The 25,993-nt window shown below is 45.4% G+C and overlaps 1 protein-coding gene and 1 long non-coding RNA gene across 3 annotated transcripts in view; one reads left to right on the forward strand and one right to left on the reverse strand.

Annotated features, from left to right (window-relative positions):
- Window positions 1-25,993, forward strand: part of LOC134160439 (uncharacterized) — a 456,110-nt gene that overhangs the window by 81,295 nt on the left and 348,822 nt on the right. The window lies entirely within an intron of this gene.
- Window positions 16,726-21,204, reverse strand: S100Z (S100 calcium binding protein Z). 2 transcript variants are annotated; one of them, XM_062612371.1, is made up of 3 exons: window positions 20,196-21,204; window positions 19,236-19,396; window positions 16,726-18,056 (listed from the first exon to the last, which is right to left on the reverse strand). In XM_062612371.1, exons 1-3 carry the CDS (start codon window positions 20,329-20,331, stop codon window positions 17,898-17,900), a joined length of 456 nt encoding a protein of 151 aa, XP_062468355.1. In that variant the 5' UTR covers window positions 20,332-21,204; the 3' UTR covers window positions 16,726-17,897. The 2 variants fall into 2 exon arrangements, with proteins under 2 accessions (XP_062468355.1, XP_062468353.1); XM_062612369.1 differs by having other exon boundaries at window positions 19,236-21,173.

Genomic DNA, 25,993 nt, shown 5'->3' on the forward strand with positions numbered 1-25,993 from the left:
CTATCTCCAGTAAAGGAGAGAGAGTGCTTGGTAGCATGAGAATTCAACCAGTTACAGAAGATCTGGTTAAATTCAACTCAAAAAATGAGTGAAGAACAAATGACACTGCTGCTAATCAACACAGCTGTCTAATAAACCATCTATGGGGTGATCTACTCAGAATAAAACATACCAACAGCAATTTCAACATATTTTAAGCCCTTGCACATGAATAGCTGAGGTCTGGGCTAGCATAGCATTTTCTGGTGGAGTTCCCAGACAAGCAGGTGGTCCCAGGGGCTGGAGGACATCCCAAAAGAGGAGGTGTAGGGACTGCCTTTCTCCAACCAGCAAGGTGGAGAGAGGGAGGATAGGAGTCACCTCCATGTCTGTTGCAATTTCTTACTCACATGGTACCTATGAAGGCTTTACATTTTCTGTGCAGGAGTTTGCTCTGAGTGTTGCAAATATTCTGTATAACATTAGTGCAAAAGTTAAACTCACCCCTTGCTGTGGATGTGGAGCTTAGGTGTAACAGGGGCACTAAGGCAACCTGTCATCTACTCTGCATCATATTCCACTTTGCATTTTGGTTCTGCACTCAGCAGGAGCTAATGAAGCCGATGACATCCTGCCCAGCCTCATCACAAAGCCTCCTAGTGCCTGGGATAATTGCTTGTGTCCTCAAACACAGGGTTGCCCACAGCCCCCAGATTCTTATATGCTTCCGTCTGCACAGCTCCAACGTCTGTGGAAGGCAAGTGTTTGGGATGGGAATAAGAGCCACACACAGAGAGGTGCAGCTGCTGCTGCCAGAAGCTGTGCCTCATGGTGCCTCCACAACTGACTCAGGTGGAGCCTTGGAAGATAGACCCACAAAGTGGACCAGTCCCAGGGGAAGGAGCGGGCTCATCTCCCAGCACATCATCCTGGCTGCCAGAGAATGAGGGAGGATGGGGGTCACCTCCTCAATCAACGCTGCTGCCTCCTCACAGGGTATTACAAGTCCCTTTCCCCTCTGTACCTCCCAGTACAGATGCTTTTGTTTAAGGCCGCTGGCAGAGACTGATCTCTTCAGGAGATGAGATTGTGACTAACAAAGCAAATTAAAATTAGCAGTTTAGTCAGGGTTCAAAACATCACTGCAGCATTTCAGAAGGGAAAAGCACCTTCAATGTGTGTTGTGGTTTAAACCCTAGCCAGACAGCTTGTTCACTCACTCCCAGTGAGTGGTGCCGGGCTGAGAGCAATCGAGGACCGCCCCCCGGGGCTCTCCCCTTCCCCGCTCCTGGAGGAATGGGGAGGAGGATCGAAAGGGTGCAACTCCTACAGGTTGAGACAAGAACAGTCCAGCAACCAATGTACAACACAAATCACCACCGCTACCACCAACTACAACAATGATAGGAGAAAATAACAAGGGAAGAGAATACGATACTACTGGCTAAGAAACGAGTCCCACCCAGAAGCCCGTGTCCTTCCGGGTAACTCCCAGTTACCCCTCACCCCGGCCATGACATGCTGTGGTATGGAATACCTCCCTGGCTAGCCCGGGTCAGGCGCCCCGTCTCTGCTTCCTCACAGCTTCCCCTCCTCCCTGGCAGAGCATGAGCCTCACAAAGTCCTTGGTCAGGGTAAACATCACTTAGCAACAACCGAAAACATCGGCTTCACCAACACTGTTCCCAGGCTGGAAGTCAAAACACAGCACTGCACCAGCTACCAAGAAGGAGAAACATGACTGCTACTGCTGAACCCAGGACATTATCCACCCCTTATTCCATACCATTCACGTCGTGCTCAGATCCCACATTTTCAATACACCATTGCTCTCCCACATATATACATCCATATACACACAGACCAAGAGAAAGAGATCATTTTCTTAGTGCATGGACCAATCCCTATAATGCTGCTGAGTCCATTCGGTCCATGATGTCAGGTTCCATCTCTTGTAACAATCTTTCAGGGCAGGAAAGGCTGTCTGCAGTATTGGATCGTTGCCTGCTGATGCTGGTTGTTCCTTTACTGCGGAACTCATCTGGTTCTATCAAAGTTCATTCTCTGTTGGGATGATGGCTGGAGGGAAGTCAGCGCCAGTCGCTGGTGACCTGGAGACATCTAGTTGATGGGCTATAAAAGCATTACACAGCAGGCAACAGCATACAATTGAGTTCACTGGCTGTTTTCCCCTAAAATCAAATCCCCTTGAGGTATCCATCGGACTTCCCCATCTTCCTGCATTACCCACCAAGTATATCCAGGTCCCTGAGCAAAAGCAATCCCACGAGTGGGTTTGCCTTTACCTGAAGCAGGAATAACCCAGACTGTCTTCCCCAGCAAATTCTTCATATGCACCACGGGAACTTTGTCCCCCTCTACAATATGTAAAAGTTCTGACTGGGCTGGGCCAGCCCTGTTGGCAGATCCTCTGGTGTTGACCAACCAGGTGGCCTTTGGTAAGTGTGTATCCCGATGCTTGAAAGTTCCCCCACCCATTGCTCTCAGTGTAGTTTTTAACAGCCCATTGTACCGTTTGATTTTCCCAGAGGCTGGTGCGTGGTAGGGGATGTGATATATCCACTCAATGCCATGCTCTTTGGCCCAAATATCTATAAGGTTATTCCATAAATGAGTCCCATTGTCTGACTCAGTTCTCTCTGGGGTGCCGTGTCGCCACAAAATCTGTTTCTCAAGGCCCAGGATAGTGTTCCGGGCAGTGGCATGGGGCACAGCGTATGTTTCCAGCCACCCGGTGGTTGCTTCCACCATGGTAAGCACATGGTGCTTGCCTTGGCGGGTTGGTGGCAGTGTGATATAGTCAGTCTGCCAGGCCTTCCCATATTTAAACTTCAACCATCGTCCTCCATACCAAAGAGGCTTTAACTGGTTGGCTTGTTTAATTGCAGCACGTGTTTCACACTCATGAATAACCTGGGCAATAGTGTCCATTGTTAAGTCCACCCCTCGATCACGGGTCCATCTATATGTTGCATCTCTGCCCTGATGGCCTGAAGTGTCGTGGGTCCACCGGGCCAAAAATATGTTGCCAATCTAAGGCCATCTGAGCCACTTCAATCTTAGCTACTTTATCCACTTATTGGTTGTTCTGGTGTTCCTCAGTGGCCCAACTCTTGGGTACATGGACATCTACATGATGTACCTTCACCACCAGGTTCTGCACTCGGGCAGCAATATCTTTCCACAGTGCAGCAGCCCAGATGGGTTTACCTCTGCGTTGCCAGTTGCTCTGCTTCCATTGCTGCAGCCACCCCCACAGGGCATTTGCCACCATCCATGAGTCAGTATAAAGTACTGGCCACTTTTCTCGCTCAGCAATGTCCAGGGCCAGCTGGATGGCTTTCACCTCAGCAAACTGACTCAATTCACCCTCTCCTTCAGCAGTTTCTGCGACTTGTCGCTGGGGACTCCATACAGCTGCCTTCCATCTCCGATGCTTTCCCACAATACGGCAGGACCCATCAGTAAACAAGGCATACTGCTTTTCACTTTCTGACAGTTTATTATATGGTGGGACCTCTTCAGCATGCACCGCTTCCTCCTTTGGTGACATTCTGAAATCTTTGCCCTCTGGCCAGTCCATGATGACTTCTGGAATGCCTGGACGACTGAGATTTCCTATTCAAGTTCGTTGTGTAATTAGTGCAGCCCATTTACTCCATGTAGCATCGGTTGCATGATGTGTAGAGGAGACCCTGCCTTTGAACATCCAGCCCAGCACGGGCAGCCGGGGTGCCAGAAGGAGCTGTGCTTCAGTGCCAGTCACTTCCGAAGCAGCTCGAATCCCTTCATAGGCTGCCAGTATCTCTTTCTCAGTTGGGGTATAGCTGGCCTCAGATCCTTTATATCCCCGACTCCAAAAGCTGAGGGGTCGACCTCGAGTCTCCCCTGGAGCTTTCTGCCAGAGGCTCCAGGTAGGACCGTTCTCCCCAGCTGCAGTGTACAGTACATTTTTTACATCTGGCCCGGTCCGGACTGGTCCAAGGGCTACTGCATGAACTATCTCACATTTAATTTGCTCAAAGGCCAGCTGTTGCTCAGGGCCCCGTTTAAAATCATTCTTCTTCCGGGTCACATGATAGAGAGGGCTTACAATCGAACTGTAATTTGGGATGTGCATTCTCCAGAACCCCACTGCACCCAAGAAAGATTGCGTTTCTTTCTTATTAGTTGGTGGAGACATTGCTGTTATCTTGTTGATCACATCTGTGGGGATCTGTCTACATCCACCTTGCCATTTTATTCCCCAAAATTGAATCTCCTGTGCAGGTCCCTTGACCTTACTCCGTTTTATGGCAAAACCGGCTTTCAGCAGGATTTGGATTATTTTCCTCCCTTTCTCAAAGACTTCTTCCGCTGTATCGCCCCACACAATAATGTCATCAATGTATTGCAGGTGTTCTGGAGCTTGCCCCTGTTCCAGTGCAGCCTGGATCAGTCCATGGCAAATGGTAGGGCTGTGTTTCCACTCCTGGGGCAGTCGGTTCCAAGTGAACTGGACACCCCTCCAGGTAAAAGCAAACTGTGGCCTGCACTCTGCTGCCAAAGGAATTGAGAAAATTGCATTGGCAATATCAATCGTGGCATACCACTTGGCTGTCTTTGACTCCAGTTCATACTGAAGTTCTAGCATGTCCGGTATGGCAGCACTCAATGGTGGTGTGACTTCATTCAGGCCACGACAGTCTACTGTTAGTCTCCATTCTCCATTAGACTTTCGCACTGGCCATATGGGGCTATTAAAGGGTGAGCGGGTCCTGCTGATCACCCCCTGACTCTCCAGTCTACGGATCAACTGATGGATGGGAATCAGGGAGTCTCGGTTGGTGCGATATTGCCGCCGGTGCACTGTTGTGGTCGCAATTGGCACTTGTTGTTCTTCAACTTTCAGCAACCCCACAGCAGAGGGATCTTCTGAGAGACCAGGCAAGGTAGACAGCTGCTCAATTTCCTCAGTCTCCAAAGCAGCAATACCAAAAGCCCACCGGTACCCTTTCGGGTCTTTGAAGTACCCTCTCTTGAGGTAGTCTATGCCGAGGATGCATGGAGCCTCTGGACCAGTCACAATAGGGTGCTTTTGCCATTCCCTCCCAGTCAGGCTGATTTCAGCCTCCAGCACAGTCAACTCTTGGGATCCTCCTGTCACTCCAGAAATATAGATGGGTTCCACCCCTTGACAGCTTGATGGCATCAGGGTACACTGTGCACCGGTATCTACTAGAGCCTTACACTTCTGTGGGACAGATGTGCCAGGCCATCTGATCCACACAGTCCAGTAAATCCGATTGTCCCCTACCTCCACCTGGCTGGAGGCAGGGCCCCTCTAATGGTCGTCACAGCATTGGACACTTAAGTCATGGTGAAAGGGATTATTCTTCGTTATCACAGGAGCTGGAGTAAAATCAGCTCTTCCATTCCATCTGGGAAACTGCTCACCAGAGACTGAAGCCGTAGCTCTCATGGGACGATCAGTCTTGGCCCTTGCTCCCCTCTTCAATTCACTCACCCGTTCCTGCAAAGCTGAAGTAGGTTTTCCATCCCACTTTGTCATGTCTTCTCCGTGATCTCGCAGGTAAAACCATAGGGTGGCCTGTGGCATATACCTCCTGTATCTCCTCTCTCGAGCAATAGGATGCCTTTTGTTAATAGCTGAGACGTGTGCTGGTACACGTGAGGAGCTGGATAAATCAGATAGATTGTCCTTCAATTGTTCGATGTCCTGGCACAGTTTTTTCACAGCTGAGATGATGGAAGGGGTGAGATTGTCTTTGAACTCTCGGAGTTTATGAACCATTTCATCCACTGTTAGTGGTACTATGTCATTCCAGGTTACTGTTGCCAATGAATGGGCATATGATGACGGTGCATTCTGTGTCAGTTTTCGCCACATGGGTTGTGTACATTCAACTTCATCTGGATCTATAGGTGTATCCCCGTTATTTGGCTTGATGTGATAGAGCATCTCTACGATGGCCGATTCCCTCAGAGACTGGATGCCTTTGTCTATAGTAGTCCACTTGGCTGAACGACTCGTAACATCGTCCTTGTACGGAAACCTTTCTTTCACAGCTGCCAAGAGCCTCCTCCAAAGGCTGAGGGACTTTTTCTCTCTTGCAATTGCTTTGTCAATTCCCCCTTCTCTAACAAGTGATCCCAGCTGCTTGGCTTCTGTACCTTCTAGCTCGTGACCATCAGCCCCATTGTCCCAGCATCGGAGTAACCAGGTGACGATGTGCTCCCCTGGTTGACGGGTAAAATCTTTTCGCATATTCCGCAGCTCGGTTGAGGTCCAAGGTCGAGAAGTTACCTCTTCTTCTTCTTCTTCGTCATGTGATGATGACTCCTGATCAGATTCTGGACCGGGCGGTGAATTCATTGTTTCTTCATCTTGCTTCACCCTTCTTGCCTCCTTTTTGCTTGTTCTCTTCCGTACAGGGGCAACCGATATTGGTACAAAGTGGTCCTCTGGTTTGGCTGCAGTGATTATCACTGTGGTTTGAGTAGCAACTGTACTTGTTGCTGGGGGTGGTGCAGCTGCTGTGCTTGGAGCTGGGGTAACCGCGCTGTCTGTTGCAGTCAAAGTTTGAGCAGCTGCTGTACTTGCCGCTGGGGTACCTGCTCTGTTCATTGCAGCCAAAGTTTGAGTAGCGACTGTTGATTTGCCCTCAGATCTGCCGACATTCTTTTCCTTTTGAAGGTGCTGGATAGTGTTGAACAAGGCCCTGTAAGCATAGGCCAAGCCCCAGCACGTTGCCGTGATTTGTCCATCTCTGGTATGGCCAGAATGACCACACACCTCATTTAAGTGTTTTACTAATTCTTCTGGATTTTGCAGTTGTTCAGTGGTGAAATTCCAAAGTACTGGAGGGGCCCACTGACCTAGATACTTGCCCATACTGTCCCACACACCCTGCCACTCATGGCTGTCCAGCCTCAGGGAAAACCTCTTGGTCCTCCTACATCATCGTTTGACCCCAGACAAGACCCAAACCTGACTCTGCTTAGCTCTTGAAATCAGTCGTGGGCAAAACACACTCTGTATGCGTGTTAGCATGGTGATTCCCATCACCATCAGCAAACAAGTCTCAACAACATTAAAAGGCCATTCGAAAACTTCAAAACTCTCAAATGTAAATGGTCTGGGGGGACAACTGGGAGGGTAAAAGGATGTCTCCTTCACAGGTTGAGCACCTGAGAAGGAGAAAAAAGATGTGTAATTGCTAAGCACTTCTATTATATACCTCCCAAAGTATAAAGGTTGTGACCACACCGGGAACATAAGCCAGATCAGTTTCATGATCAATGATTCTATTGTATTACAAGTCATTACCATAAAGTACAATGGGACAAAAACCTTAGCCCAAGCCCCACACTTGAAAAACACTAATACAGCAAATACCGGATGGAAGTAAGATACGATATACTGAAACTGTGAGATCAAGAGGAACGACCTTGAGAGCCAATAAATCAGCATTGTGACGAGTGACTATCAATCCAGTCAGATCTGTTCTTATCTCAACCCCTCGTGCCCCACGTTGGGCGCCAAAAAGAACTGTCGTGGTTTAAACCCTAGCCAGACAGCTTGTTCACTCACTCCCAGTGAGTGGTGCCGGGCTGAGAGCAATCGAGGACCCCCCCCCGGGGCTCTCCCCTTCCCCACTCCCGGAGGAACGGGGAGGAGGATCGAAAGAGTACAACTCCTACGGGTTGAGACAAGAACAGTCCAGCAACCAATGTACAACACAAATCACCACCGCTACTATCAACTACAACAATGGTAAGGGAAAACAACAAGGGAAGAGAATACGATACCACCGGCCAAGAAAACGAGTCCCACCCGGAAGCCCGTGTCCTTCCGGGTAACTCCCAGTTACCCCCCACCCCGGCCATGACCTGCTGTGGTATGGAATACCTCCCTGGCTAGCCCGGGTCAGGCGCCCCATCTCTGCTTCCTCACAGCTTCCCCTCCTCCCTGGCAGAGCATGAGCCTCACAAAGTCCTTGGTCACGGTAAACATCACTTAGCAACAACCGAAAACATCTGTATCACCAGCACTGTTCCCAGGCTGGAAGTCAAAACACAGCACTGCACCAGCTACCAAGAAGGAGAAAAATGACTGCTACTGCTGAACCCAGGACATTGTGATACAAACCCCTGGGTGAATGAGGAGGGTGTCATCTCTCTTTCATGGGGTTGAGTCATGTTAACACATTGTAGGACTATTTTTTTCATTAATATCACATTATGTAACACAGTAAAATGCATTCCAGTCTGACCTTCTTGTGGCTTTCATGCTACAACACCTTGACTCTGCTAGCAACCATAACTTAGCCTGGGAACAGCCCCTTTCCCTGGCAGAAGTGGGGGGATAAAATCATAGAATCATGGAATAGTTTGGGTTGGAAGAGACCTTCAACGGTCATCTAGTGCAACCCCCTGCAAGGAACAGGGACAAAAAGATGGTCTTTTGGCTGATGAGATGGTCTTTTGCTGATGAGAAGTTGGGCTGTGTGCAAGATATCCTGCTATGGATCAGGGAGGGTATTGCTAGGACATCCCAGCCTTTGCAGAGCCTTGGGTTGTTAAATGAGTGCTGATGGACAGGCTTTTTACATGGTTCAGCTGTGTGCTTGGGAGGACCCACCTGCCCCTTGGTGGGAATCCTCATGCTCAGAGCTTGTAGGTGTCTTGTCAGCTATTGCAGCAGAGGAGAGATCCCAGCTGCAGTGACAGGTGGAGAAAATACAGCTGAATAGAGTAGTGAAACAAACCCCGTTTACCCTCCTCCCTGGTGATTAAGTGATACCCTGTGCTATAATACAAGTGGTACAGGAAGATTGAGGATGTTCTTGGGTATCTTAATGTGAAGTGTTTGAGCTACAGACACTCCCCTAGGGATCCCTCCCTCATGCATAAAGGACCCAGATGTTATGAACCCTTTCTGCTCTTCAAAGGGTCCCTTGAGTCCCCAGTTCACTAACGCAGCACCCTGACATGCTTTAATTCCTGCAAAAGGCCATTTTATTTCAGCACTCACTTCACCACAAACACACTCCAAGCTGTGGCCACCGTTCCTTTCACTCAACGTAGAAATTTCACCTGCAGCATATCTCAGCCTGTACCCCAGGTAAAAGGGATAAACCTGGAGACTCCAGAGAGCCTGTGCAACAAACCGGAGCTCCTGGATTTCCTACCAGCTATGGGCTGAAAACCGTGAACTCCTGGTTCAGGCCACGTTTCTTATCCTCCAGAGTACTTACCTCCTCAGCTGCAGCATGACTGCTGGCAGAAGCAGCTAGAGCAAACCAAACCTCCCTCTAGTACCGGGACCTTAAATAAGAGTTAGTTTTCCTGTTTAGACACAACACCATGAAGGCTCTGACTGCACCGGGAGCAACCAGCCGCTGCACATCCCTTGGGGGCTGCACTGCTTGTCTGTGCCTTGTGGTTTCTGGAATTGACAGGAGCAGCAGCGAGTCCACAGTGCTACAACACCAGCTGCTCAAGTGAAGAGGATTTCTCCTGCCTCGGGCACTCCATCCTTTGCTGTTGATGCTGATTTCTCACTGCTGCTTTGCGCTGTCTGAAGAGATGTGGTGTGGGGTGATGCACAGTGTGAGACATCTGGTTGGATGTCAAACTTCCTAACATGCCAGATGATAAACACTGTGCTGAGCTACCTTTATTTACCCTATGGTCATCCCCACTGTAACTCAGAATTAATTCAGGGACTAGCTTTTTCTTTCCCCCAGGGTGTATGGAAGACATAGTACTAGCCAGTCCTTGTTTTTTACCATGTGGCTGCAGATTTCACACTGATGTCCATGTCTTTGTAGGGCAGGAGATTGCTGCACATCACTTGTATTTTGTTACACAATCATACCATTCAACTGTTTGTAAACCCTTCAGTATATTACTCCTGAACAGTGGGATCAGTTAGCCCAGATTAAGGCAAGAAAGAAGTGTAGTGTTTCTCAAGTGTCACAGTGCTACAGTGAGAGCTAAACTTTTGGTCATTGCTAAATTGCATGCTAGCAATCAGCTATTGCTCTGAAAAAATGCCCCAGAAAAGGAAGCAAAGGGGAGGCTGTATGGCCAATCACAGCCCTGGAGGTCATTAGGAAACCCTATCCTTGATACAGACTCACACAAGACTTCACTTCAAAAAGTCTCTCAGATCAAGAAGCTGGAGCTGAATGTGTATGGGGCTTCTGCTTCTGGTCCCCTTCCCTTATGCTGTAAGTCACCAGAGATCACATTTTCTGCTTCATTCTTTTATGTTGGTTTCAGTGTCAGACAGGCTCCTCAGCAGGTCGCAACCCAATCTGAGCCCAAGACTCCTCTTCCTCTGGTCAGTGGGCATCTCTGCCACTGACTTCTGTTGTTACCCATCTGCCCCAGCTCTGTGTTGGGTACGACAATCTTCTTCCAAGCCTTGCTATACATCTCTCTACTATGACACTTCTATTACTTCTTTCTGTGTGCCTAAATTGTCTTTAAATAGAGCTGAACTTTCTGTAAGGTGAAGTAAGCGTAGCTTGTTAACTCTGGGCAGTTTGACACAAGAGATGTGAGATTTGTCATGTTGAGTGGTTTAGAGAAATGACAGAAATGTGATTTATGAACTGAAAGCCTATCAGCTTCATGCAGGCTTGATGATAAGCGTTGCATTAACACTATTTATGGCATTGAATAAGAGCAAGGACTGTGAAGCTCGCAGTTTAGCGGGTTACAAATGATCAAGCAAATGTTATATTCAGACACCAAGATTACCTTGAGGGCGGTTATCACTACCAGCACTGCCTGTGACTCAACCCAGTGTCTACACAAAAGAGTCAGGGCCAAGAAGTGAGAACAAGGAAAAGTTTTCTCACAGGAAGGAGAGAAGATGTGGGAGGGCTGGCAAAGGCGCATGCCATCACTCTGGCATTAAGAGTAGTGCTGGACGTTTGTTGAGCTGTTGGATTTTAGCCTGGGCCTGCCTCTGCTGTGGATCTCCCCCACAGTACCTCCTCTCTCCAGGACTTATGTAGGAAGACCTCAACACCAGAGCCACACACAGGCATCAGTGAGGCTTCCAGGCAAGGGACCTTGGTACATGCTTCCTTCAGTCAATGCCTGTGGATCAAAGCTGGTCATGTTTGCCTTTGCTTGCTGCAGCAGCAGCTCTGATCAGTCCCAGTGCCCTTGCAGAAAAGCAGTCTCCTTTCCAAAACATGGCACAGTTATTGCAGCTGGACTTTGCCTGGAGGCGTACCTCTCATGGCCCATGTCAGGTCCTGCGCTGGATGTGCAGAGGACACAGTGCTGCAGCCTCTTCCACTGCTGCAACCTTCTCCCAGTGTACCTGCCTCAAGCATCAGCTCCTGTTTGTCTGATCCCAAATTTCCTGCTCAGCTCTGGGCTACTAGAACATTTGTCACTTTGTTTTCAGCAGTGAGGTCACTTTATTATGCAGAATATGATTTCCAGATGTATTGAGAAATCTTAGTATTGACACATCACATAACAAATTTTGGGTCACTGAGAAGAGCAAACGTTATCTTTGACAAAGCACCACTTTGACAAGTGATACTTTGAGATATTTTTTCCTATTCAAGGACAAGTATTTCTCAGCTGAAGTGACTATCTCCATGATTGAGTTTTTCTTACCCAGGAAAAACTGTGATTCAACCTAATTGTCTCTGCTAGTGTTAGGCATCACAGTAATGGGCTCATTTCAGAAACACTGTGGAGTGTTAACACAGTTCAGCTAGTCAATATGAGTCAGATATGAGATGTCAGCATACCCAGCATAATGATACATTTATCCTTTTAACTGCTCCTACCACTAAGTCCTTTACTTTTCACATGCATGCCATTCCTTACTACTTACCTGTAGTAGCATACAGGCTGTGCCATTGTGATCAGTTAGGCTCCAAACACTTATAGGTGAAAATACTGGAATATTTTGTGTATTGAAGTGTGTATTTTGTGTATTTTTTGGTGATTGTGTGCTTGTGTATTTGAATATTGAAGGACTTTGAGATCATCTGCATTTTTCAACCTCCTGAAGTCTAAAGGCAGCTTCACCTTTGACAGCAATGTCCTAGACAATCTTTACTTTGGGTCTACCAACAGGCTTTTTCATTTCAAACAGAAACTGTACTTAGCTTTCAAAGGCTGATGATTCTCCTTCATGTAATGTTACTCCTGGGGCACCAAAAATGACAAAAAACATCTCCCCCAAGTGAAAATTGCAGAATTCAGACATTAGTGCAAGGGCAAAAAGAGATTTGGTTTCACCTAGCCAAGGCATTAACGATTTAATGGGATGGAACTCTCCAACCCTGCCGTCTCATCCAGACACCCTTTGCTCAGCCACAGGGACCTATTTGCTGCTGCCACTCAGTGTCCCCAGCCAGAGCTGGGGAATCTGCATCTTTCTGCAGCATTCTCAACTTCTTGTCATATTTTCAGCCCACAAAACACAACCTAAACTAATGCGCCAGGTGGTTCTGTTGCTTTTTTGTGCTTCGCAAGAGGTTCTACCCATAGTTTTTTCCTGCTGTAGCTTTATTTTGTGTTTCCACAAAGTGCTTTTCTGGGTTCATGCCAATGCTGGGAATGTAGAGTCGGAGCAACACATGGAGTTTTGAGGCAGACTGCACAGACAGGTATTTGAGATCTACACAATGAAAACTTGGTCTGCAAACCTTGAAGTTAACCAGGACCTGACAGGACAGCTTAGAATTTAAAGCAGATGTGTCACAGGAGCATTTTCCACTGATTTTCTCCCAAATACTTGTGCTCTGAGCAACTGTTCCTCCTGTCTTCCTCTTAGCTGCCTTGTTGCAACATTTGCAGTTTTACATACAGGTCCTTATTTAGCCAACCAGCTAACAGAAACACAGCTTTCCATTGAAGGCTAATTTAAAATCTCTCAAGCACATGTCCTCAGCTGTTGCAAAATTATGCCACTAAGTGCAATAGGCTCTGTCATTTTACATCAGCTGAGAATCTACTTGCGAGGGCAAAATAAGTGGATGCAGCTGCAGTTCTCTTCCTTGGGAGTTGCCCCTCATACACAACTGACTGCAGGTGGCTGAGAGATGGTATTTAAAAAGGACAAGCTTTAATTTTGGGGGTTTGGAATTTTTTATTTTTATTTGTTTGTTTTGTTGTTTGTTTTTTTTTAATTGATATATCTGGTGGAGTTCATTCATGTGCTCTCTCTGATAGCTGCCTAGGGCCTTTAACCCATCATACTCTAACACAGAGGAACTGACATGGGATGGAACTATCTTAGAAAACAGATCATGAGATCACAAGTGAAACGTTAACTCTCATGCCGTATTGTGTGGCAGAAAGATAAAATTGAAAATGGGACCCCTTTTTTCTTCAAATAATACAGTGCCATTCAATCGACTTAATTATCCCTAAAGACACATCTAATAATTGTTGGCCTGTCAATCGAAACTCTTATTAGACATGCACATGACGTCACATCACAGTCTAACAAACCGTCCTGCCAGTCAAAAGGCTTTATATAGATAATCTGATTTCGAAGGCAAGTTTCTGTTTGACCTTTCACCCAGCTTCTTGAGGGCTGAAATTGGAAAGGAGCTGAGTGTGTGCTACTGAGGTGCAAGAATGGGCTCTGGGCTGTCCTTTAGGGTTTCTCCCCAGCCATGTTCTGCTTTATGCTGCAGAATGGAGCCTGGAAAGGGGGCTCTGCCTTGGATGGCTACGTAACCTGGGGTGGGTTTGCATAGCTACAGCAGAGCTCTTCATGCCCTTCTTCTGGCCTGTCTGTACCACAGTGTTAATTCCCTGGCTGCTTGGGGTATCACAAACCCATGCTTCACTGAGATACCTGCGCCAGGTTTTGAGATGATACAGTCCATCCCCTGCACACTGTGCGTACCCACTGTGCTGCTGTGGCCATGCAGCCATAACAGTGATTGCTGTGCTGGGGAAATCCCAGAGCCTTTGTCCCAGGAGGAAATATCTGCCTTGCTAAGTGAAAAGTGTGAGTGCCTGAGCAGAGCAGGCACTGTACTGACTGCCCACTGTACTGACTGTACTGACTACTTGCCAGCCTGTGTGTCAGGGTGCCAAGGGGGATAGAAACGAATGCACTAATAATTACTGCAATTTAAAAGGCAGCTCCATTCAGAATTCTCAGAACAAACAGACAGGCACGTCAAACTGTTGTACTGCACACTGTTCAGGGTGCCATTGTGCCACCCTGAGCAGCTCCGGGCTGTCACACATACCGTATACGCTGCTCTGTGCCTGCCCAGCCTGTGACAGGCTTTGGAGATGCTGGATTCCCTGTGCTAGCAAGTGCAGGTTAACGCAGATACTGCATGTATTCAAGGCATCCCTGCAAGTGCAGCACCAGATTCATAGATGCAAATATAAAATTGTCACTGTCAATAGCTTTCAATTCTTTCTCAAATGGCATTTGATGGAAAGCAATTCATGATATATCTGGTTGCTGGAAAGGTCACCTGTTCTGTTGGGGTCTCTTACTGTCACTTCTCTCCACATTCCCACAAGTCCAGGCAACTCTGTTTCTCATCTTTACAAGGAGGAACCGATGTTGTAAGATGATGATTACCCCATCGCGCTTGACACCCTCTACAATGTTTAGAGTGAAAAAAGCTGTGCTTTCCTAGTGGACCTGGCAGGTGAGTCAGAGCATGGAGAGACTTCTCCATTGCAAAGCACTTGTCAAGACAGTGGTGTCATACAAGGCTTTTTGATATCTGCAGCTGGACATCAGATCTGAAGAGGTTATAAATTTATTTACTGATAGTGCATCGAGCTTCTTGTACTCGGCTGTACTGCACTTCAAGTCTCTTTTGAACAAAAGCAAACGGCAGAGGCTGATGCTTTCAAGATAATATCATTTGTCTCTGAAAATCTGCTTTTTAGATGTCAGGCAAAATAATTTCACAATAGCTAGTAAAGATGTTGTCTGGCATTGCTGTATTTTTACTGGTCTTGAACGTAACTTGAAAATATTACGACCTTATTGTAGTGTTCAATTTCCTATCAATTTTTCAGACAGTCTGATAGCACAAATGATAAAAATGCATGTAATTAGACATCATTGCTAAAGCTGAGAGACTATGGAGAAAGCCACACAGCAAGCTTCCTCTGCATGTGAACATCAAAGTGCTTTCTACACTTTGCCATGAACTACAGGCAAACTCAATGTCAGCAGGAAAAGTTTCAGTAAACAATGAGAAAAAAAAGCACTGCCTTCATGTTTGAAGGAGACATTTTCCCTTCTGAAAGAAGCTAAAATCAAAATGTCACATCTGCAGGACAAAGTTGCTGTACTGAGGTTGGCCCTGCAAGCATCATCTTGCATAGCCAGTATAAATGGCTTCAATGCAGCTCTCCTTCCTGAAGATTACTCACAGAAAAGGGGATTGCTCACACGTTCTTCTGGTTCAGACGCAATCAAAAGATCTAGGTGATTTTCAGCTATCTTTCTTGGAAGTGGAGTCTACTAATGCAACACTAGTTGACTCCTGTGGGAGAGAAACAGCAGAGGAATGACCAGCTGGTTCAGTGGACCAGCCTATGATTATCCAAATATTAGGATGCCAAAACCTTTACCCTATTCTGCTTTGTCTTCAGTCGTCAGTGAAAACGGTTTCTTCTTTAAAGCTGATAGAGTTTAACAGTTGTCCTTGCAGTTAAAACAGCAACAGGAAAAACCTAACCAATCAAAAGCAGCGACTGAGGTTTTATAAAACTTTTGTTGGAATAAATATCATTTGAGTCATTCTCCTCTGATTCACCTATAGCTCATGTGCAAGCAATCCCCTTCCACAGAGGAATTAGACTGCACTCAATCCCTAGTAAATTCAGCTGATGAGATGCCTCCACTGACCCTCCATCATGGCAGCATCTCTCCCTGTCTGACCCCAGGGCATGTTAATGTTGAGAGCTGTAATTCAGCATAATTCTGCTTGGTACACAGGCTGCCATGTGTCCGGGGGCTCATCAGGGATGAGCAGAGAGTTTATGAACTTTCTGGAGCTTGCTTCCAAGATATCTCCTGCTCAAACGTCATAAAGAAGTCACTGGTCCTTACTGGAACAATCTTACTCCTTTTAGCTTGGGGTTCAAGCTTTAAGCTGCTCTTCTCTACCTTGCTCTTGGAGGAAGGGGAAAAGCTGGGAGACTAGAAACATTCTGCAGCAACCTATGGTGAACCATAAAAGCAATCTTCATTTTTTCTGGCTGATCACCCCTGAAATCCTGGTACAACTGTTGAGATGCACAACATTGAAAGGGGGCAAAAAGTTGTGTAATTGCTGTTAGTTTTACTTTAATATTTTTTGCTGTGTTCCTTTAGAAGGTCTTCGTGAATTCTATATAACTTCTGTCACGGAAGAGTTAAAGAGGCAGCACATTGTGGCTCTGCATCCACTGCTGTGTCTCCTTTAGTCTGGGATAACACAAGTTTGTGGTGGCTTCACTCTTAGGATGATGTCTGCCCCTTGTAATATTTGTTAGATCTTATAGAATCCCCTTCTTATAATAAATTACATCTTCTTAGTGATACGTAATTTTATACAAATATTATAGTCTTTACTGAATGATGTCCATGGATATGGGGAGGAGAGGCAAGTGAAATGCATTCTTCAGCTGTTGCCTAGCAGGACAGGTCTTCATTGAGAGACGTTTCTTTTTATTAACCTCTTACACAAACAGCAAATCTTTATTTAATTCAGACACCTTTAATTATAGTTTGATGTTACCATAAAACAACAAGAAACAAAGAGAAATCTCCATGCAAGAAAGAAGGCATGACATCCTGTCGCTGAGGATTTGCAGCGGTTTGGAAGTATGCTTAATTCAAACAAGAGTGCAGAAGTACTTCTGATTCAACCCAAGAGCAGGTTAACACTGAAAGGGATTTTTTCTGCTCTCTCCAACCCTGGCCATTAGGTCCAATTGCCCCTTTTGTGCTGCTTCTATGCAATGTGTTGGATCACTGTAAGATGAAATCATTGTTCCATAAGATGACTCACATTACAAAGATGTACCCTGAGACCCTATCATTAAATCCCCCAGAAGTGGTCCTCTAAAAGTCCTCCTCTTAAGGGTGCCAGAATTGTGAAAGCAGAAGGCATTTGCATTTCCCTTGAAGACCCAGTCTCTCCATCAGCCCTCAGAGCAGTTTGCTGACTAAACGTTCTATGCATTTGAATAATTTAACATATGAATAAATTCATTTATGCTGAATGAAGAGGTGGACTACTGGGACGAAGTAATGCCAAAACAACAAAATCAAAGCAGGGGAGGTAGAGGAAATGAACGCATAACAATGGCAAGCGGTACTGTCTGCCCAGGCACCAGGAGACAGCTGTGACCACATCTGAAATACGAGAGTGTGGGGAGGTATGTAGCAACACCTAAAAAGGGCTTTAGAATAAGCAGAGCTGAGTAAAATCCAAGCTGGATTTTCTGAGCTGAAAGAAATGTGATTGTTACAGAATGACTGAAAACTTAATTGCAAGTTTTATGTCTTATTCCAAATTTTCCAGTTCAGAAAGTACGTAAGTAACATTCCCATGCCTTTTACTTTCCACTGGCAGTTAAGAAATAGAAGTCTCAGCTTCTGCCAAATGATCTGTCATACCAAGTCCTTGACCTTGGCAGCTCATAGATGCACGTTACAGATGCATGCAGCACAAAACCTGAAAATATTAAAAGCCAGATCTCAAATAGTGTACACTGGCATTGGTCCAACTTACACCAGCTGCTGATCTGCTCTGTAAATGTCTTAGAGCAGTAGCAGTTGGAGGGATGATGGTTTGCATTCACTAAATGCTGATGAGGGCTACCTAACTAGTCATGCTTTGCTCGCATTTGTATATTAAGCATTTTTAAAATCCCTCTTTCTTCAGCTGTTCTTCAAAGAAATCATTGCATGCCACAGTCAAAGCAGCAACCAGAATGACAAATTCGTGAAAATCCACTTCATTGTCTTTGTTGGAGTCCAGATCTTTCATAATGTTATCAACCAGATGCGGGTCTTTTTGTCCCTAAAGAGAAAGAAAAGTGACTTAGCTGTACAGATCTTGAGTGAGGAGGGCAGACACACCCGGCAGTGCAACCCACTGCTATGTTACAAGCCCCAGTGCTATTAAATAAAAGGCTGCACACAGTATGCACCTGAATATTAACATGCCACTAGCTACAGCATTAAAAACATAGGTCTGGAGCCCCAGAAGTGCACAGCAATAGAAATCAAAGACAGCACAGCTTTTAGAAGAAATACAGGTACTATATAAGCACTGAAATGAATCAAATGGATTTCATGAGCTGCTAAGCACTGCTTTCTTTTGACAAGATGGATCTATAACATGCATTTCTCTGTATCATCTGTTAACAAACAGTACTTAGATTTTCAATCCAACCATAAGTGGTAGTATTATACATCCATTCATCACATTCAGAAGATCTCTACTTAGGAAAAACCACATCCTATTCAGTGTGAGTAAGAACAGTGAATGTTGTAATAATCAATAGCCAAGGTTAAAAGAAAATCCAATCCAAGGAAATGGACATTAAGTAAAAAATCCTGCTGATGATTATAATGTCCACAACAATTTTTACAGTTAAGAGGATACCGAAAGCCAACTGTGAGCCTGGTCATTGTTCCATTAAAAGCACCCATGCTCTGTAATGCAGAACATAACAAACATGCGAAGAGATATTCAGACCAACGGCTTACTGCTGAAAGGGCTTTCTTATCATCTCTGTGTAGGGCACACAAGGAGCTGTACTGTGTCTTTAGCTACTTTGCACAAGCTGCTTTCTTGTCTCATAAGAACTGGTTGCTGGATTTAATTCTTTGAAGGACTTACCTGTATCTCATTATTAAAAATTAACAAATTTAAAAAAATTGATTAAAGCTTGTTTTAGCATAAATTTTGTTATTATTTCTAGGCATCCTTTGTCCTCCTGCTATGAAGCACAGAGGAAGGAGTAAGTCGAGCAAGGTAAGTAAGGTACCTGTGCCTGTTGCTGGTGGTGCAAGGCAGAGCACCGGGAGCACTGGACAACCCTCTGAAAACACACTTCTCTATGGGGACCTTGATCTCATCTCCTTCTGTCTGTCAGGATGTGCCTTTCAGAAGGAGATCCTGTTCCTGAACACTTGGGTAGCTGCTTCTCCCACCCATGAAACTAAATCAAGATGTTCAGGAGCTGCAGCTTACTGAAAGGAAGTCAGTGAGCTCCCTGGTGAGGAGCTCCTTGAGCTCTCCTTCACTGAGCTTGTATCTGTCTCCTTCTTTGCCAGAGTAGTGATGGGAAATCCTGACCAAGGTGTCCACCGCATCCTCCAGAGGTGTGGACATAACAATGAGAGGGAGATCTGTAGGGTAAAGACCCAGAGTCAGTGACATTGTGAAGGAACCAGACCAAAGGCTGGTCTCAGGGAAGGGCTGGAGAGCTAGCTGAAGAAAGAAATTGTTGCCAGAACTGAAAAAAAGAGTTTTCAGTGATCCATTCTCACAGATGTGTGTGAGCAAGGCTAGACTGTTAAAAATAAAGCATTGTCGTGAACTCACTAGCGATTGCTTCAAAAAGGTAAATGGAAAGGAAAGTCTTTATAAGACAGTGATCTACCATGCATCATTTCAAAAGCTACTGTAAAATGAAATGTCTCATACCCACAGCTGAAAACACAGGAAAAATGAAGGCACAACCTGCTACCTGTTCATTCAAAAGTTTTCTCAATAAAATAAGATCAAGAAATAACAGCAGCCAAAGTGGATGAGTTATACAGAATGCTCTACACCAGTTTCTTAAATGGTTAGAGGAAAATCACCAGTAATAAGTACAGATGCATCAGCTTTTGATTTATGCAGTTGTGTTTGCTTGGGCTGACATTTTTTCTTGTCAATCGCCTGAAATAAACAGGGCTAGGCATTGCTGAGGGTTTACTTCATAGAGCATGCAGTAAGAAGGTACGCAGGGAAGCACCACCAAGAAAAAAGGTGGAAATACAATTAGCTGCTGACTAGCTGACTCAAAAATTAACTTAATATAGAAATCAGGTGAAAGGGAACATTATGTTGATTAAGCCTCAGGAGAGAGATTAAAAAGCCAGAATGAAATTCAAGGTAAGACTGGAGTTGTGAATGATATCACCATGCAAAGGCTAAGGCTTACCTGCTTATGGGGTGGCTGAGGTGTTTGCCAGAAAATGCTCAGATCACAGAAGATGATAGTTACCTTCCTTTCAAAACTTGTGCACAGACTCTTGTTTATCAGGCTGAGAAGGTGGATTACATATATACAGACAGACATATCATTGTCACAAGGATGACGGGGCTTCTGTTTCCTTCTGCATTTGCCTACTCTGCTCAATAAAAGCCGCTTGCTGTAAATGGGTCACTAAAATATTCACTAGGCAGAGCAGAGGGCTGTGTGTGGAACATAGGAGATGTTTCTTATCATTTGAGCTTTCACAGATATGCTCATCTGGGGGCCTGAAGGTCAAAATTAGAAAAATCCAACAATCACCATGTCAGTATAAACCAACTTTCAACACAACTCTTTCTAATCTGTCTCCCATCACTTATATGGCCAAGAGCCTATGTGGGTAGTGGCAACCAGTCAGTGTTCACAAAAATGCTTGGGTACTAGGGGTACGTTTGCAGGTGAGCTTGCCACAAATCCCTGGAGACATCTGCCTTTATTGTCAGATGTCTCTGTAAGCCTAAAACGTTGGCTTTGCTGAATGAAATTCTTGCTCTGGTACACATATCCTCAGGAGGAAATGAGGAAACCAGTTTCAGAGGAAGCTGTGCCTGAAATTACAGTGTGCACTGATCAACAGGCTTGGCTTCATTTTTATTAGTGCCACATAACAACTGCAGTTCCGCATCTCTCTTTTAATAAGTGATCTTCCCCCAGAAGGGCTTCCTCTGCTCTGAAACCCAGAGACTTGTTGACCCTGGGGGCAATGGCTGAGGGATGTAAGAAAGATGCATGGTAGAGCCGACTTACCACCCAAAATTCCAAATAACCACATAACCACAGTTTTCACAACAGCCACACGAAATGGAAAACTGCTTAATTTGTGTTTTCTTTTCCTCAATAAAGCCTTCTGTCTGCTGTACACAGCAAGCACAACTGTGCAGAAAAACAGCAAGAGGTTACAGAGCTGCAGGTCATTCTTTCTTTTATGCCAGACAGGGGGAAAGAGAATGAGATGGGCACTGTTTTTAGCTCTGAAAGTCTCCTGGCACTTGTAGATTTGAGTGCCCAGTAGGTTTCATCCCACATCTCTGACTGCTGCCTTTGCTTCCAGACATCTTTCTTCTGTCTGCACCATTGTGACAAGTCACAACCTGAGGGGTCTTGTCTCTGCCTCTGGGAGAAGGGGGAGGAAAAGGGGGGCTACATAAAAATGCTGGATCCAGTGGTATGAGAGGTGATTATGGGTAAAGCATTGCTCCTGAAAGAGTAGGATGGCTCTTCTGGTTAGAGGTCCCTGCCAGCATGCACCACACTGCATGCAGGGCATATGCCTTCACCTCCCAATCACTGCAGTGGCGAGTGCTCACCAGGAATGGGGGAAGCCAATGCTCAGATAAACTTCAGAAAAGGCCCCAGTGAAATCAGCTGGAAATGCTGATATGCAACAAGAGGAACCTAATTCCTCCTGGAGTCAGAGGAGAGCTGGGGAGGAGAGCTGCTCTGCGTACCTTTCCTCTGTTTGGGAATAGCTGATGAGTGCCCAGTTTTACACAGATGGAGTCCCTGTGCACCAGCAAGTACAGGGATCTAGCTGGACCATATGTAGCATGTGGGAGAATAACATGGGTGATGCCAGATGCAGCACAGCTCTCCCACTCAGATGCTGGACATTCTCTAGTCTTTGCAGATGCTAATTAAAAGCATGGAGTCTCTTATGTAGTTAGTTACAGCCATGTAGGGCTGTGTGTTGCTTGTGATTCACTAGTGCTTGTAATTACTGCACAGAAATACTAACCAGTTAAACATCAAAATCCTGTATTTTTTTTTTGCTGTTTATTCAAGAACAGTTTCACCCACAGAACAAAAAACCATGGCTGTGTGAATACGTAATTATAAAGTCCTTCTGTTTGTCTATATATTACATTGGTTCTCTGGCTGATGAATATTGCAAATTAATTATCTAAGCAGAGTCTACAGGAGGTACAACTTCCAGGAAGCAGGTATAATCTTTCAGTGCTACCATTCTCAGGACTAAAGAAAGGTTTCCTCTATCATCTGCCAGGACATCAGCTCAATAATTTATATAGTGATATAATCTGTGCAGTCTCTTTCAATAGCTACTTTCACTCCAGCTAATTGTGTAAGAAACTCTCTACTCCACACTAGTGGATTTCATGTATACAGGGGATGGATGCACTCTGTTTGTCCAGAGGTGCAGCCAATTTGCTGTGTCCATCCCTTTCCTCCCTGGCTAGTGAAATCCTGTCAGTGGCTTCAGTGGCAGCAGATAGCTCCTAACTCCTGTGAGGGCAGGTCCCAGAGACTACACAAAGTTCATGATTATCAATCAACTGGTTTTAATCTTTGTCCAAAACTCCAGCAGAATTTGGTTTTGTATGATACCTAATGGGCCCTGTATGATAAATCAGTGCATCCTGCAAGCAGTTCTGTATCAAGGCAAGATCCAGATCCATGACAGCAACAAGCATTCTCCCATCAGCCCTTCCTCCCCTGCATTCTGGTTTCCACAGGCTAAATACAGAAGCACCACCAGGCGCATGGTTGTCAGAGGGAGTAGGACTGCAGCACCTCGGATTCTGTGTTCAGTTCTGGACTCCTCACTACAAGAGAGACACTGAGGTGCTGGAGCAAGTTCAAAGGACAACGAAGCTGGTGAAGGGTCTGGAGCACAAGTCTGATGAGGAGCAGCTGAGGGACCTGGAGTGGTTTAGTCTGCAGAAAAGGATGCTCAGGAGGGACCTTATTGCTCCCTATAACTACCTGAAAGGAGGATGGAGTGAAGTGTGTGTCAGTCTCTTTTCCGAAATTAGAAGTGACAGGACAAGAGGAAATGGCCTCACTGAAAGCATAGTAAGGCATTGGAACAGGCTTCTCAGGGACATGGCGGAATCACTGTCCCTGGAAGTGCTCAGAAACTGTAGATGAGGCCCCTAGTGGTTTATGGTGGACTTGGCAGTCTGGGGGTAATGACTGGACCTGATGATCTTAAAAGCCTTTTCCAACCTAGCTGGTTCTATGATTCTATGATTCTGTGATTCTGTGACTACAGACATGGTGAGTATTGGTGCTCCCTCATTCATGACCAAATTTTGTCAATCAGAACCTGCCAAATGTGGTGGGAAGGTACCTCTGAAGGTGCCTAGTCCCACTTCCTGCTCGAAGTGGGACGATCACCATTGCCAGACAAGGTCAGTGATGGCTTCATCCAGTTAACTCTTGAAAACCTCCAAGGATGGGATTACACAAGTTCTTGTGTAACTTGATCCAGTGCTCTACTACCTGCCTGGGGAAGATGGTTACCTTAATATCCAGCCTGAGCAACCCAAACTGCAGATGTAGGCATTAGCCCATTTTGCACCACCTATCACTACCATAAAGCATTTAAGTTTGTTGAATTTATAAATTCTCTTCAAAGAATCTTGGCACCTCACTCAAACTCAACAATAAATTTAAAAGTAACCTGTTCCCTGATTCACCCAATCTGGTTTTAGTGGTGTTTTAGTGTTCCCTTTATGTTACCTGCTTGCCCCTTGAGGACTGCTCCAGCTGTTCTCTTCTCAGTATTTCAATATTAAAGTGTGCCTTGTAGAATCAATGGCTGAAGGGTAATGAAAAGCAGAAGAGTAGGCTTCTCAGCTGGCATGGCACAAATGCTCTATAGGTCCGAACTCTGCCATCTTTACTCAAGGAGTAATAGATGCTTACGGAATGAGTCAGCCATCTGATCTTACCAGAGGCTGCTGAGAGAGGCAGAGGTTGTTCCTTGCTCTGTAAACGTGAGAAAGACTCAACCAGCTATGACTGTTTCCTTTAACTCTGGTTGGTGTAGGGAAGAGATGAACCCAGCTGGGAAACTCGCTGGGACTGTTTCTTCCCTCCCACATGGGGCAGCCAAACTACAGGCAGAAAATCTTATCACTGGTCTCATCTCCCTCAAAAAAGCTGAGCAGAGTTCTGCTCTGTGTGAAAGCAGTGAGCCCTTGACATAGGTCAGCAGCTTTTTTCTTCCACAGCTGGGAAGGAGAAGCTTTGGCTTCTTTACCGGAATTTTTCCTTCGTCTCTTCTTGAGACAACATAACACGGGCTTCCTTTAGAGCCAGAGCAACCTAAAAAGTACCAGTCTAAACCATAGTAAAATACTGCTCAGCTTAAGTGGGAGGATCTCATACTTAGGGCATCTGGTTTTCAACATTTGCCAGAATGCATATGGGGAGTATTTTCTCACAAATCATTATTGCACTGGGAAAGGCAAGTCAGCCTCCCACCCATATCCTGTCATTATTTATTTTTCCCAAACTCACACTGTTTTTGGGATGCACGTGTTTTGAGTCAATGTTGCACCCCCAGAGTGGCAAATGGTGTGATGGGAAGCAACAGAGAACACTGCAAAGCTCAGAAGGACCAATACACTAAAAAGCTTACATTAGATTAAAGCCTATATTAGTCTAAAGATTTTATTAATATAGACTAAGTGTTTAAGAGCTTTATGTTCAAAATACATTTGAACCAGTGTTTTTGTTGAGTTAAAATAGGCATGTTTACATTTTTAGGATTATTATCATTTTCCTTTATGTTTTGTTTCCATATATGGGTGGTTGATTGGTTCATCCATTTACATAAGGCACACTTCCCTTCCCCACAGGTTCTTTAAGACCGTTTTAACCCCTGTGATTTCACAGGCAGCAGAAGAACAAAGGGCTGTTAAAGCTCCTGTCACCTAAATTCTGTGGTTTACTCTGTAGGCATCTTTTTTAATGGGTTACACTTCCAGGGCTGCCCAACTGAAGGGCATTCTGATCTCGTTCTCTGCTGAGCCCTGTTTTGGACAAGATTGTACACTTCTTTTCCACATATATAAATAACTTTTTTTATTGAAATGTCCAGATCATTGAACTCTGCTTGTTCCCAGAGAGGTCATTTCTCTTGTGATACTTGTTTAGGACAGAAATTGGAGCACTGTCTGTACTTGAGGTACTGACTTACTGCTCCCTTCTCCTCCCAGAACATCAGCCACCATTTCCTCCCCTGTGAGAAACCACCCGTTACTACAATATGAAGGCAACATCAAATTGTATAGGAATATACTGCTACCTGATAAATAGCCTAGATTGCCTTCATTAACCCTAAACTGGAGTTATGAAGTGACACTCTGGCTCGAAAATTCTTTCTTCCTCATAAGCCTCTGAAGCAGATATATGTATTCAGCTGTGTTTCAGCCATTTATTACTTTAATGTAGTCTATTTATGCCAAGGCTGGATAGCAAAATAGTGTAAAATACCCCAGTGTAGACAAAGCTGGAGCCAACTCTGCCTCAGGTACTATTAGAGGTCCTGTTTCAGAGCAGCTCTCCCATCTGTAAGTGGTGCCAGCTGGCTTTGATAGCTCGTGTTTCAGCTAGGATTTGGCAATGCCTCATCTTCTGAACAAAGCCAAACCAGCAATTCCCTTTGTGTTAAATCCACTGACCAATATGCCAAACCCACCCTTTGGAGACATGCTGGTTCTGAACTGACTCATGTTTCTTCTTAATTCAAACTCCTATCAATGTTCAGCAGCCTGTATCCTAATTCACTTCAACATCCAGTTATGCTTCATAACTACTGGGACCTCTGTCACAGGATGGTGGCCAGGTCACCTACCAGGTTGTAGCAGTAGGAAAACCTTAGACAGGTTTTCCCTGGTCCTGGGTTGGCTGCTGAGTGTCTCCTGACTCAGTTCCTCCTTCCTGGTCTCCAACCACACAG

This window comes from Pezoporus occidentalis, unplaced genomic scaffold (assembly GCF_034315485.1).
Source record: "Pezoporus occidentalis ecotype Australia unplaced genomic scaffold, CSIRO_AGI_Poc_V1 ctg16, whole genome shotgun sequence".
NCBI classification, from domain to species: Eukaryota; Metazoa; Chordata; class Aves; order Psittaciformes; family Psittacidae; genus Pezoporus; species Pezoporus occidentalis.

Excerpts from the sequence above, each read along its gene's own strand:
- S100Z (XM_062612371.1), bottom strand. The coding sequence starts at position 20,331 with ATGTCTGTCTGTATATATGTAATCCACCTTCTCAGCCTGATAAACAAG. Across the intron at positions 19,397-20,195 it reads ACCTCAGCCACCCCATAAGC|CAGATCTCCCTCTCATTGTT; the intron begins AGGTAAGCCTTA and ends GTCTTTACCCTA. Across the intron at positions 18,057-19,235 it reads AGCTCACTGACTTCCTTTCA|GGACAAAAAGACCCGCATCT; the intron begins GTAAGCTGCAGC and ends CTTTCTCTTTAG.